Raw genomic sequence first — 13,545 nt, forward strand, 5'->3', positions numbered from 1 at the left:
AAGTTAGGTTAGTAGTGGGTAGGCAGGTAAGGTAGGAGAGTGGGCTCTATTTATTTGCTTTGGTTCCGTCATGCCCCTTTTCCCCAAATTACCGTGTGACGGAATAAATTCTTTGTAAACTGTACAATTCTGTCTTGTCATCCTTACTCGCACCTACAGTCCATACGTCTTTCACTTCACGGAGAGTTGAGTTGTAGCAGGGTGTTGCGTTCCCTCTTCATAGAGGCGTGCGTAACAAAAACATATAGGCCTATGGGCTAGGCTACATGAGGTGTGCAACTATGATTTGAAAAAGCATGCGCTGTTTGCCTTCACAAGTGATACGCTAATATTCACCCATTACACTATTCTTGATATAACCTTGTCTTTACATATACTAATTCATATGTGTGAAGTTTGTTTTGATTTTGAACAGACCATTATCATGCACATGTCTCGAATCAGGGGCAGCGGGGAAAAGATACATGTAATCCATAGCGAAAGGAGGACGCTGTTCCCGTGGTTAATTTTCATGCCAGCCAGGTAGGCTATACTCCTGTTTTAAAGAGAAGTAATGTGCTTAATATTAGGAAAGTTGAGAAATAAATATAGTATATATATAGCTTGAGGTATTAAATCATGTCGGTATTTCGAAATACCCAGGTATAAGGTATAAAAAGTATTTTGCCTAGCCCTCAGATCCTCAAAGTTCTATAGCTGCACCATTGAGAGCATCTTGACTCGCTGCAACTGCTTGGCGTCCGACCGTAAGGCACTACAGAGGGTAGTGCGTACGGCCCAGTACATCACTTGTGCCGAGCTCCATTTCATCCAGGACCTCGATACCAGGCAGAGTCAGAAGAAAGCCCTAAAAATTGTCAGACTCCAGCAACCGAAGTCAGACTGTTCTTTCTGCTACCGCACAGCAAGCGGTACCGGTGAATCATGTCTGGGACCAAAAGGCTACTGATCAGCTTCTTCCCCCAAGCCATAAGACTGCTGAACAGTTAATCAAATGGCTACCCTGACTATTTGCAATGACCCCCTTTTATTTGCACTGACTCTCTTGCACCCGCTCTATGCACATTCATTGGACTCTACCCACACACATACTAAACTGACACTCCAACACACAAACCCACATTGATGCCACACTATCACACCATTCACATACACTTCTGCTACTCTGTTAATCAATCATGATTACCTAGTCAATTTTACCGCTAACTACATGTACAGTACCAGTCAAATGTTGGACACCTACTCATTCAAGGGTTTTTCTTTATTTTACTATTTTCTACATTGTAGAATAATAGTGAAGACATCAAATCTATGAAATAACACACACATGGAATCATGTGTTAAATCTAAATATATTGGAGATTCTTCAAAGTAGCCACCCTTTGCCTTGATGACAGCTTTGCACACTCTTGGCATTCTCTCAACCAGCTTCATGAGGTAGTCACCTGGAATGCATTTCAATTAAAAAGGTGTACCTTGTTAAGTTAACTGATTTCCTTAATGCGATTCTGCCAATCAGTTTAGAAGTTGACCGATTAATCGTAATGGCCGATAACTTGAAATCGGCCCTAATTTTTCATATCATTCAGAAATCGGTATTTTTGGACACCGATTTGGCCGATTTCTTTACACCTTTTTAACTAGGCAAGCCAGTTATGAACACATTCTAATTTTCATTTGACCATATTAATTCTTATTTTCAATGACGGCCTAGGAACGGTGGGCTAACTGCCTTGTTCAGGGGCAGAACGACAGATTTTTACCTTGTCAGCTTGGGGATTCAATCTTGCAACCTTACGGTTAACTAGTCCAACGCTCTAACCATCTGATTACATTGCACTCCACGGGGAGCCTGCCTGTTACGCGAATGAGGTTAGAAGCCAAGGTAAGTTGCTAGCTAGCATTAAACATCTTATAAAAAACAATTAATCATAATCACTAGTTAACTACACATGGTTGATGATATTACTAGTTTACTTAGCATGTCCTGCGTTGCATATAATCGATGCGGTGGCATTCGCGAAAAAGGACTGTCGTTGCTCCAACGTGTACCTAAACATCAACACCTTTCTTAAAATCAAAACACAAGTATATATTTTTAAACCTGCATATTTAGTTAAGCTTGCCTGCTAACATGAATTTCTTTTAACTAGGAAAAATGGTGTCACTTCTCTTGCAACAGAGTCAGGGTAAATGCACATCAATGCCTTTCTTAAAATCAATACACAGAAGTATATACACTGCTCAAAAATATAAAGGGAACACTTAAACAACACAATGTAACTCCAAGTCAATCACACTTCTGTGAAATCAAACTGTCCACTTAGGAAGCAACACTGATTGACAATACATTTCACATGCTGTTGTGCAAATGGAATAGACAAAAGGTGGAAATTATAGGCAATTAGCAAGACACCCCCAATAAAGGAGTGGTTCTGCAGGTGGTGACCACAGACCACTTCTCAGTTCCTATGCTTCCTGGCTGATGTTTTGGTCACTTTTGAATGCTGGCGGTGCTTTCACTCTAGTGGTAGCATGAGACGGAGTCTACAACCCACACAAGTGGCTCAGGTAGTGCAGCTCATCCAGGATGGCACATCAATGCGAGCTGTGGCAAGAAGGTTTGCTGTGTCTGTCAGCGTAGTGTCCAGAGCATGGAGGCGCTACCAGGAGACAGGCCAGTACATCAGGAGACGTGGAGAAGGCCGTAGGAGGGCAACAACCCAGCAGCAGGACCGCTACCTCCGCCTACCTCCTTTATTGGGGGTGTCTTGCTAATTGCCTATAATTTCCACCTTTTGTCTATTCCATTTGCACAACAGCATGTGAAATTTATTGTCAATCAGTGTTGCTTCCTAAGTGGACAGTTTGATTTCCCAGAAGTGTGATTGACTTGGAGTTACATTGTGTTGTTTAAGTGTTCCCTTTATTTTTTTGAGCAGTATATATATATATATATATATATATATATTATTTTATTATTTATTTTTTAAATCGCCAGATTAATCGGTTTCATCTTTTTTTGGTCCTCCAATAATCGGTATCGGCGTTGAAAAATCGGTATCGGCGTTGAAAAATCATAATCGGTCGACCTCTAAATCAGTTGTGTTGTGACAAGGTAGATATCCCTATTTTGCAAAAGACCAAGTCCATATTATGGCAAGAACAGCTCAAATAAGCAAAGAGAAACGACAGTCCATCATTACTTTAAGACATGGTCAGTCAATCCAGAAAATTATAAGAAAGTTGAAAGTTTCTTCAAGTGCAGTCGCAAAAACCAAGCGCTATGATGAAACTGGCTCATGAGGAACGCCACAGGCAAGGAAGACCCAGAGTTACCTCTGCTGCAGAGGATAAGTGCATTAGAGTTACCAGCCTCAGAAATTGCAGGTCAAAATAAATGCTTCACAGAGTTCAAGTAACAGACAAATCTCAACATCAACTGTTCAGAGGAGACAGGGTGAATCAGTACTTCATGGTCGAATTTCTGAAAAGAAACCACTACTAAAAGGACACCAATAAGGAGAGACGTGCTTGGGCCAAGAAACACGAGCAATGGACAATCGACTGGTGAAAATCTGTCCTTTGGTCTGAGGAGTCCAAATTTGAGATTTTTGGTTCCAACGGCCGTGTTTTTGTGAGACGCAGAGTAGATGAACAGATGATCTTCGCGTGTGTGGTTCCCACCGTGAAGCATGGAGGAGGTGGTGTGATGGTGCTTTGCTGGTGACACTGTGTGTGATTCATTTAGAATTAAAGGCACACTTAACCAGTATGGCTACCACAGCATTTTACAGCGATACGCCATCCCATCTGGTTTGCGTCTAGTGGGACTATCATTTGTTTCTCAACAGGACAATGACCCAACACACCTCCAGGCTGTGTAAGGGCTATTTCACCAAGAAGGAAGGTGATGAAGTGCTGCATCAGATGACATGGCCTCTACAGTCACCCGACCTCAACACAATTGAGATGGTTTGGGGTGAGTTGGACTGCAGAGCAAAGAAAAAGCAGACAACAAGTGCTCAGCATATGTGGGAACTCCTTCAAGACTGTTGGAAAAGCATTCCAGGTGAAGCTGGTTGAGAGAATGCCAAGAGTGTGCAAAGCTGTCATCAAGGCAAAGGTATAAAATATATTTTGATTTGTCTAACAGTTATTTCATAGTTTTGATGTCTTCACTATTATTCTACGATGTAGAAAATCTTTAAAAAATAAAGAAAAGCCCTTGAATGAGTAGGTGTACAAACTTTTGACTGGTACTGTACCAATTACCTCATCTACCTCGTACCTCTGCACATTGACTCGGTACCGGTACTCCTTTTATAAAATCTCGTTATTGTTATTTTACTGTGTTACTATTTCCTTTCTGTTAATTGTTTTACTTTTTAAGTTTGCATTGTTGGGAATGGGCTCGTAAGCATTTCCCGGTAAATGACAGTCACCCGAACCTGTTGTATTCGGCACGTGAACATTTTTATTTGATTTGATGAGAAGCTGCTGCCTAATGGGGATCCTTAATAAATACAAAGGAATGAAATTCCATGAGGGGAACAGTTTTGCTGATGCTGAGAATGGAATGTATATGTTTTTAAATAACATCCTTAAACATTTTTGAACATTATTAAAGATTTCTTATGATTTTTATGGAAAGTTTTCTTCATGTTCTGAGAACTTTTAAAGTGAATTGTGTGGAATATATATTTATTTTTTTCTTTCCCAGAATGTAACAACTAACATTAAACAACTAACATTAAAGAGAATCATACAATCTCTGAACATTCTGAGAACATTGCTGAAGTCACACCAGTCCCAGAATGTAAGTCCTACTTTGGAACTTGTGTGGAATGTTCTGTGGAAGTCCTGAAATTCCCACAGAATGTTGTGTCTTAGCGTTCTCAGAACAACTTAAGAACATAACTTTAAATAGAACCATAGATTACCCACAACCAACAATGAGACAGCCGACAATCACGCTTTCACCAAGCTCTAAGAAACATATGGTTCTCAGAACGTTATGCGCTAGCTGGGAGTTTTCTTTACCCAGCCAGCCAGGTGCTTCCTGTTTCACGATTGGATCTTGTTCGCTGAGGTTGAAAATATACTAGACACCGACTTCATGTCCCTGTAACGGAGCACCTAGCGATCAAGATGCTGCACTCACTAGGTAGACTCAGGGTTGCTGTACGTTTGAAAGCTGGAGGTTTGAACAGTAGCATCCAAAAATGTCTGAAAACCTATTTCTTCAAAGCACACCTTAGTTGAACCCCCCCCCCCCCCCCCGAAAAACAAAATAATATTAACTTACTGTTGCACTTCTAAATGGGTCTGAACAGGTGTGCAATAGTGCTTGTTGATCTTATAATTTTTTTAAAGTATGTAGCACACTAACCACCCAGCCAGTGCTTAATTTGTAACAAATTACCAAATGTAACAAAATGTAACAAAAAGTGAGCGTGAGAGGGGGTGACCTGGGGTGCTCTGAGGTACCGGAATGTATGATAAAAAAAACCACCTTTATAATAAAGCATTGCATGCATATCATCACATTTGCGTAGTGGTATAGAGCAGTAGATCAGAGGCATTTACAGAAGTTACACACATGGGGAACATTTTTCTTTTTTAAACACATTTCATGAAATTCCATGTCATTTTACACGACTGGAGACCTTGGCAGAGTCTTATTTAATATCCCACGTCGAAATGACAGACAACTTTGATACTAAGAAATTGAGAATCTGAGATCAATGAAAACGACCTGGTCCTGAATCCATCAATAGCTCAGGCCTAGGTGTGCGGAGACACATTGTAGGCTACAATATGAGGAGGAAATGATAGTCCTAAAAAAGCTTTCCAGTGATGCGCAGCTCACTCGCTGGTGATGGCCGATGCGCTCGTAACAAAAGCCTCCCTCTCTCCTGTTTAACTTTGTAAAACAATATTTGGAAGTTGATCAAATATATCGTGATAACCTAAAGCACACTGATTAGAGTCTTCCCTTTCATCAGGAGCCATTTGCTTTCCAACATTTGTTTTCCCGCGATTGTATTTGAAATATTGCGAAAGGCCTGTTTTGTCTGCATACAGATTTTCCGCCCAGTGGAATGGAACACTGGTGTTACATTTGGAAAGCAGAATTTGCATGGTTCAACCAGTTGGAACGTTGTCAAGGAGGGCGGTCACGTGTGTTGCGAAACATAGGATCACTGGTTTGAGCGCCATATGGGACCGTTCGTAGCACACTGACCCCGACACAAAATAATTGCTCCTGGTTTTTCCACCCAAATTTTTTTATGACTATCAGGGTCGATATGATCAATAAAATCACACAGTTTGTATTCTTCCGCAAGACATTGTAGTGATACAAGTCTATTTGATGTAGAGACTGGTTGAAGTGCATAGTAAAAGCCACTTGTTTTCTCAGTGTTATCAATTGTGGTGTCACAAGGGGGGTCTGACCAAAGATGGCCGCCAGCTACATCTCCCATAATCCTTTGTGCTACAGGTCACCTGACCTAGTTATGGCTAAGTTGGTAGGGCCTGTGCAGCACTGAGAGCTTGGCACCAGGACACTAGCATGGCCTGCCGAAGGCTCTCCACAGCTCAATTAACTTTAGTGTTTGAGTCAAGTGTTGATGATTAAGTCATTTTATACTCAGACAGAGCTCGTCCTTTTATTGGAAGTTTGATGATGTACACTATATATACAAAAGTATGTGGACACCCCTTCAAATGAGTGGATTCGGCTATTTCAGCTACACTCGTTGCTGATAGGTGTATAAAATCGAATACACAGCCATGTAATCTCCATAGACAAACAATGGCAGTAGAATGGCCTTACTGAAAAGCTCAGTGACTTTCAACGTGGCACCATCATAGGATGTCACCTTTCCAACAAGTCAGTTCGTCAAATTTCTGCCCTGCAAGTGCTGTAATTGCAAAGTAGAAACATCTAGGAGCAACAATGGCTCAGCCACCAAGTGGTAGGCCACACAAGCTCCCAGAACGAGACCGCCGAGTGCTGAAGCACGTAGCGTGTAAAATTGTCTGTCTTTGGTTGCAACACTCACTACCGAGTTCCAAACTGCCTCTGGAAGCAATGTCATCACAATAACGGTTTCAATGGCCGAGCAACCGCAAACAAGCCTAAGATCACCATGTGCAATGCCAAGCGTCGGCTGGAATGATGAGTCACTCATCATCTGGCAGTCCGACGGACTAATCTGTGTTTGGCAGATGCCAGGAGAACTCTGCCTGTCCCAATGCATAGTGCCAGCTGTAAAGTTTGGTGGAGGAGGAATATTGATCTGGGGCTGTCTTTCATGGTTTGGGCTAGGCCCCTTAGTTCCAGTGAGGGGAAATCTTAATGCTACAGCATACAATGAAATTATATATGCCGTGTTTCCAACTTTTTGGCAACAGTTTGGGGAAGGCCCTTTCCTGTTTCAGCATGACAATGCCTCCGTGCACAAAGCGAGGTCCATAAAGAAATGCTTTGTCGAGATCGGCGTGGAAGAACTGGCCTGCACAGAGCACTGACCTCAACCCCATTGAACACCTTTGAGATGAATAGGAAGGCCAACTGCAAGCCAGGCCTAATCGCCCAACATCAGTGCCCGACCTCACTAATGCTCTTCTGGCTGAATGGCAGCAAGTCCCCGCAGCAATGTTCCAACATTTATTTTATTCATTTAACTAGACAAGTCAGTTAAGAACAAATTCGTATTGACAATGACGGGGGCTGGGATTTAAAAATATATATATAATATATATATATATATATATATATATATATATATATATATATATATATATGACAAAACGCACATCACGACAAGAGAGACAACACAACACTACATAAAGAGAGACCTAAGACATCTCGTGGAAAGTCTTCCCAGAAGAGTGAAGGCTGTTATAGCAGCAAAGGGGGGACCAACTCCATATTAATGCCCATGATTTTGGAATTATTTCGACGAGCGGGTGTCCACACACTTTTGATCATGTAGTGTATTTCTATGTTTTTCATTTAAAGCCTTTATTTTTCCTGAAACCTGCCTCATGAGCATTCGTGCAGTTATCATCCTGCCTATTTATGGTCCTTGTGTGTTCGGTCAACCCCTACACCACACAATTGTCAATTATTTCACTAGTAATTGCAGATCATGGAGTGAAGTCCAGATAAATAATCTAGTATTTATGGGAGGTAACATCTCACTTGACACAGACGTCAATTCAACGCCTATTCCACATAGATTCAACATAACTGCATTGAAATTACGTGGAAACAACATTCATTAAACCAATGTGTGCCCAGTGCGATGCACAAATGAGCTGTTTTTACGTAGCACATACCATAAGAACAATTAAAGTGGGTGACACTGCTCATACGTGGTGGACCACTGGCTCAAACCAGTATTTCCTTTCCCTATTTAGGCCTATATTCCCTGTCAGGGTCCGTAGAACTTACTCTATATTTAAGACAAAATATCCACAGGAAAGTATCATTAAACCAACATTTCAAAACGCTGGCACTTACTGGTTTCTTTCTATCATCTGAGGCATGCGCACACAATGTAAACACGTGCACGAGCTCTGCTAGTGTTAATCACACTGCATACATGTAATGTGCCTACAGAAAGTATTCACACCCCTTGACTTTTTCTACATATTGTTGTAGCCAGATGCTGGATATCGAAAAGAACTGTATTGGTAGATTGGTAAAAAAGAAATAAGCCAACATTGAATATCCCTTTGAGCATGGTAAAGTCATTAATTACACTTTGGATGGTTTATCAATACAACCAGTCACTACAAAGATACAGGCGTCCTCCCTAACTCAGTTGCTGTAGAGGAAGGAATCCTCTCAGGGATTTCACCATTAGGTTAATGTTTAATGGCTGTGATAGGAGAAAACTGAGGATGGGTCAACAACATTGTAGTTACTCCACAATACTAACCTAAATGACAGAGTGAAAAGAAGGAAGCCTGTACAGAATACAAAATATTCCAAAACATGCATCCTGTTTAGAATAAGTCACTAAAGTAAAACTGCAAAAAATGTGTCAAAGAAATTGACTATGTCCTGAATACAAAGCGTTATGAATGGGGCAAATCCAACACAACACTGAGTACCACTGTTCATATTTTCAAGCATGGTGGTGGCTGTATCATGCTATGGGTATGCTTGTCATTGACAAGGACTAGGGAGTTTTTCTATGATAAAAATAAATGGAATAGAGCTAAGCACAGGAAAAATCCTAGAGGAAAACCTGATCCAGTCTGCTTTCCAACAGACACTGGGAGACAAATGTACCTCTCAGCAGGACAATAACCTAAAACACAAGGCCAAATATAAACTGGAATTGCTTACCAAGACGACATTGAATGTTCCTGAGAGGCCTAGTTACAGTTCTGAGTCAAATCAGCTCAGAAAATCTATGGCAAGACTTGAAAATGGCTGTCTAGCAACGATTAACAACCAACTTGACAGAACTTGAAGAATTTTTGAAAGAATAATGTGCAAATATTGTACAATCCAGGTATGCAAAGCTCTTAGAGACTTACCCAGAAAGACTCACAGCTGTAAACGCTTCCAAAGGTGATTCTAACATGTACTGACTCAGGGGGTTGAATACTTATCTAATCAAGATACTGTATATTTTTGTTTTATATATTTTTATAAATGTTAGAATTTCTTAGACTTTGATATTAGAATATTATGTAGATCGTTGACAAAAAAATTACATTTAAATCCATTCTAATCCCATCTTGTAACACAACAAAATTTGGAAAAAGTCAAGGTGTGTAAATACTTTCTAAATGCTCTGTATTTACATCATGTGCGCTTGCCTCAAGTGATGGAAACAACACCAATCGCAATAGTAACATAGGATATTCACCAAACAGAGGCAAGGTAAACGTATACTCAAAACACACGTAGACCTTCTATTCCTTACCTGTCCTGGGACTGCTCCTCATACATCCTCTCCTTGCCCTCTTTGAAAAGCCGGATAGCCCTTTTCGATTTCTTCATTAGGCTTTCAATGTAGACCTTAAAGTAATCATTCTCGCTGAGCTGAGTCAGTCTCTGGCTCTCCTCATATTTGCACTGTATTAGCCGCAGATGCTGGTACGTGTCAGGTAAGATATCCAAGATGTACGGGGGGCTGTTTTTCAGCTGTAGTCTAGGGTTCTGACAGAGACGAACCTGTAGAGAGAAGTTTGCAATACCATGAGTTATGAGGAGGATAGTTCAGACATGTTAAATCTGTTTGTTGCATTCTGCCTATAACTACTGAGCTACAATTGCAATTTCCTTTTGACTCAAGTTTATCCAATATATGAAATCTTGAGATAAAATAACATGATGATGATTAAACAACCCCTAATATGCCTGCACACATAGGGGGAAAGGCAATTTAGGTTTAAGTTATTGAAACTGGAAACCATTCAATCAAATAGGGAGGAAAAGTCAGTCTACTGCAGGTATAAGCTCATTAAAAGCATAAATTATGCAACTGAATTGAAACAAACGTACCACTTTGTCCATAAGCTTCCACGTTTTTTCAACTGTTCGGCGGTCAGCAGCAGCCTGTTTTGGTGGTCCGACTGCGTCCTGAATGGCATCAATGATGCCTAAAATCCGACCTTTGCGTTGGTTTGGTCCACGTCCACCCGGGTTATGGCCACTTAGAGCAGTTGCCATTGTCTATACACCGAGATAAATACAAATAACCTTAGTGTCTACAAGATGGTAACACTTTACTGCAGGTATTATGCATTATGGTGTGGGTATAATCCTGTCTCGATACATAGACACTTTACATGAACCTTATAATAATTGGCTCATACTGATTATAACAAATGATAAAGAATGGTTTTCAGAAAAGTGTTACCGCCTTGCAAGATGCCACCAGTGCAGAAGTACAACAAAAGTCATCCATTAGAAGACCAAGTAGGCTATGTATTCATTAGTCTGTGTGTTGTAGCCAAGGCTATTCTATAATCTCTGTCACAAAGTGGCATGCCTGACTAGTGACCTCCGGCTGAAAACTTACATTTAAAGCCGGCTCCTTAACTTGAAAAACAAAAAACAGCAGCCCCGCCACTTGATTTGCCATAAAGCTGAGGGATAGAGCTGACGAAATGTAAGCGATCTCAAATTCATAGATGCCTATGAATGCAAGGACTGGCAGTCCATTAGGTAAACATTAAAGTTTTAGCCATATTTTTTAACTACCCTCTGGGCACAGGCATCAATTCAACTTCTATTCCACGTTGGTTCAACGTAATTTAATTGAAATGACGTGGAAACAACGTTGATTCAGCCAGTGTGAGCCCAGTGGGTAGTTCGTTTATATTTTTTCTAAGCCATAGTATTTTGGGTTATGATGGGGTGAACTAAGACCATGGGGAATGTATAATGGTGGGGTTAAACAGTTGAGCTAAAATCATCGAGCATTAACTAGTATGCTATTCAACAATCAAAATGGGTATATCATTAGGCTAATTTAAATGATCAAAAACGGCAGAGTAGGCCTACGTTTAACATCGTCAGCATATAGAAAGAGTAGACGAGTCTATTACACGAAATGAAAGTAGGCTTTGCTCCCAATTCTGACAAAAGTGTGGCGACTGTGTCTTTATCATATGCAACCAATTCATGAGCGCATTTGACGTTCACAAATGCATAGGCTGTATCAAACTTTAAGACTACAAAAGAGTCCTGTGCGGCTATAATAAATACAAATAGGCAACATAAGACAATGGTTTCGTAAAGCGTAGTGCTATGACTTGTATTAATGATCGTGATAGTAATGTTTTTAAAAACTACATAAAAATAAATCATTGACTTACTGCGCACCACGCAGGAGAATCTCGACGGAATGATCCTGTTTCGAGGCTTGTGGAATAAACAACCCGACTGAAATGACAAATGGAGAGGAAATGTACGTGGAAACTACCACAGATCGCGTGTGACGGTCATTGGTTACCAATCATCCGACTTTTTGCTTTTCCTAAATCAGTGTTTATAGATCAAATCAAATTTTCCCGAACTGAAAGGACCAGTTGGCTCTACGTGAAAACGTAAAATGGTTGTGGGCGACAAAAATGATTATACGTCCTACTCTGCCCTGACGTCCAGTAGGAGCTGTAACACTTAGCTGGATGTTACACCCAGTATAGCATCCAAGTCAGAGTTACAACATTCAGCATCCGGCTCAGAGTTACATCCAGCTCAGAGTTACATTAACATCCAGCATCTGTCACATACTTACATCCAGCATCTGGCTGAGAGTTACATCCAGAATCCAGTTTAGAATTACATCCGGCTCAGACTTGCATCTAACATCTGGTATCTGGCACAAAGTTACATCCAGCATCCAGCTCAGAATTACATTCAGTATCCGGCGCAAAGTGACATCCAGCCTCCAACGTCTGGCTCAGAGTTACATCCAGCAACCGGCACAGAGTTACATCCAGCATCCGGCACAGAGTTACATCCAGCATCCGGCACAGAGTTACATCCAGCATCTGGCACAGAGTTACATCCAGCATCCGGCACAGAGTTACATCCAGCATCCGGCACAGAGTTACATCCAGCATCCGGCACAGAGTTACATCCAGCATCCGGCACAGAGTTACATCCAGCATCCGGCACAGAGTTACATCCAGCATCCGGCACAGAGTTACATCCAGCATCCGGCACAGAGTTACATCCAGCATCCGGCACAGAGTTACATCCAGCATCTGGCACAGATTTACATCCAGCATCTGGCACATAGTTACATCCAGCATCTGGCACAGAGTTACATCCAGCATCTGGCACAGATTTACATCCAGCATCTGGCACATAGTTACATCCAGCATCTGGCACAGAGTTACATCCGGCGCAAAGTGACATCCAACATCCGGCTCAAAGTTACATCCAGCATCCGGCTGAGAGTTACATCCAGCATCCGGCTGAGAGTTACATCCAGCATCCGGCACAGAGTTACATCCAGCATCCGGCGCAAAGTGACATCCAGCCTCCAATGTCTGGCTCAGAGTTACAGCCAGCATCTGGCACAGAGTTACATCCAGCATCCGGCTGAGAGTTACATCCAGCATCCGGCACAGAGTTACATCCAGCATCCGGCGCAAAGTGACATCCAGCCTCCAATGTCTGGCTCAGAGTTACAGCCAGCATCTGGCACAGAGTTACATCCAGCATCCGGCTGAGAGTTACATCTAGCATCCGGCATCCAGCTCAGACTTACATCCAGCAGCCGGCACAGAGTTACTCCAGCATCCGGCTCAGCGTTACGTCAAATATCCAGCTCAGAATTACATTCCGTATCCGGCGCAAAGTGACATCCAACATCCGGTACAGAGTTTGTTAGCAGCTCAGAATTACATCTAGCATCCGGCTGAGAGTTACATCCATCATCCGGCTCAGAGATGCATCCAGCATCCGGCACAGAGTTACATCCAGCATCCGGCACAGAGTTACATCCAGCATCCGGCACAGAGTTGCATCCGGCACAGAGTTACATCCAGCATCCG

General features: G+C 41.7%; 1 protein-coding gene across 2 annotated transcripts in view; it reads right to left on the reverse strand.

The window, feature by feature from the left end:
- Positions 1 to 12,166, reverse strand: part of cblb (Cbl proto-oncogene B, E3 ubiquitin protein ligase) — a 180,518-nt gene extending 168,352 nt beyond the window's left edge. The window contains exons 1-3 of one of the 2 annotated variants that reach the window (XM_055943014.1): positions 11,857 to 12,166; positions 10,538 to 10,708; positions 9,957 to 10,207 (exon numbers count right to left, since the gene is read on the reverse strand). In XM_055943014.1, coding sequence (XP_055798989.1) covers positions 9,957 to 10,207; positions 10,538 to 10,705 — 419 coding nt within the window. In that variant the 5' untranslated portion in view covers positions 10,706 to 10,708; positions 11,857 to 12,166. The remainder of the gene's footprint in view (positions 1 to 9,956; positions 10,208 to 10,537; positions 10,709 to 11,856) is intronic. The other variant, XM_055943015.1, reaches the window with a different exon arrangement.
- Between the last annotated feature and the right edge of the window lie 1,379 nt (positions 12,167 to 13,545).

Source organism: Salvelinus fontinalis, chromosome 13 (genome assembly GCF_029448725.1).
Source record: "Salvelinus fontinalis isolate EN_2023a chromosome 13, ASM2944872v1, whole genome shotgun sequence".
NCBI lineage: Eukaryota > Metazoa > Chordata > Actinopteri > Salmoniformes > Salmonidae > Salvelinus > Salvelinus fontinalis.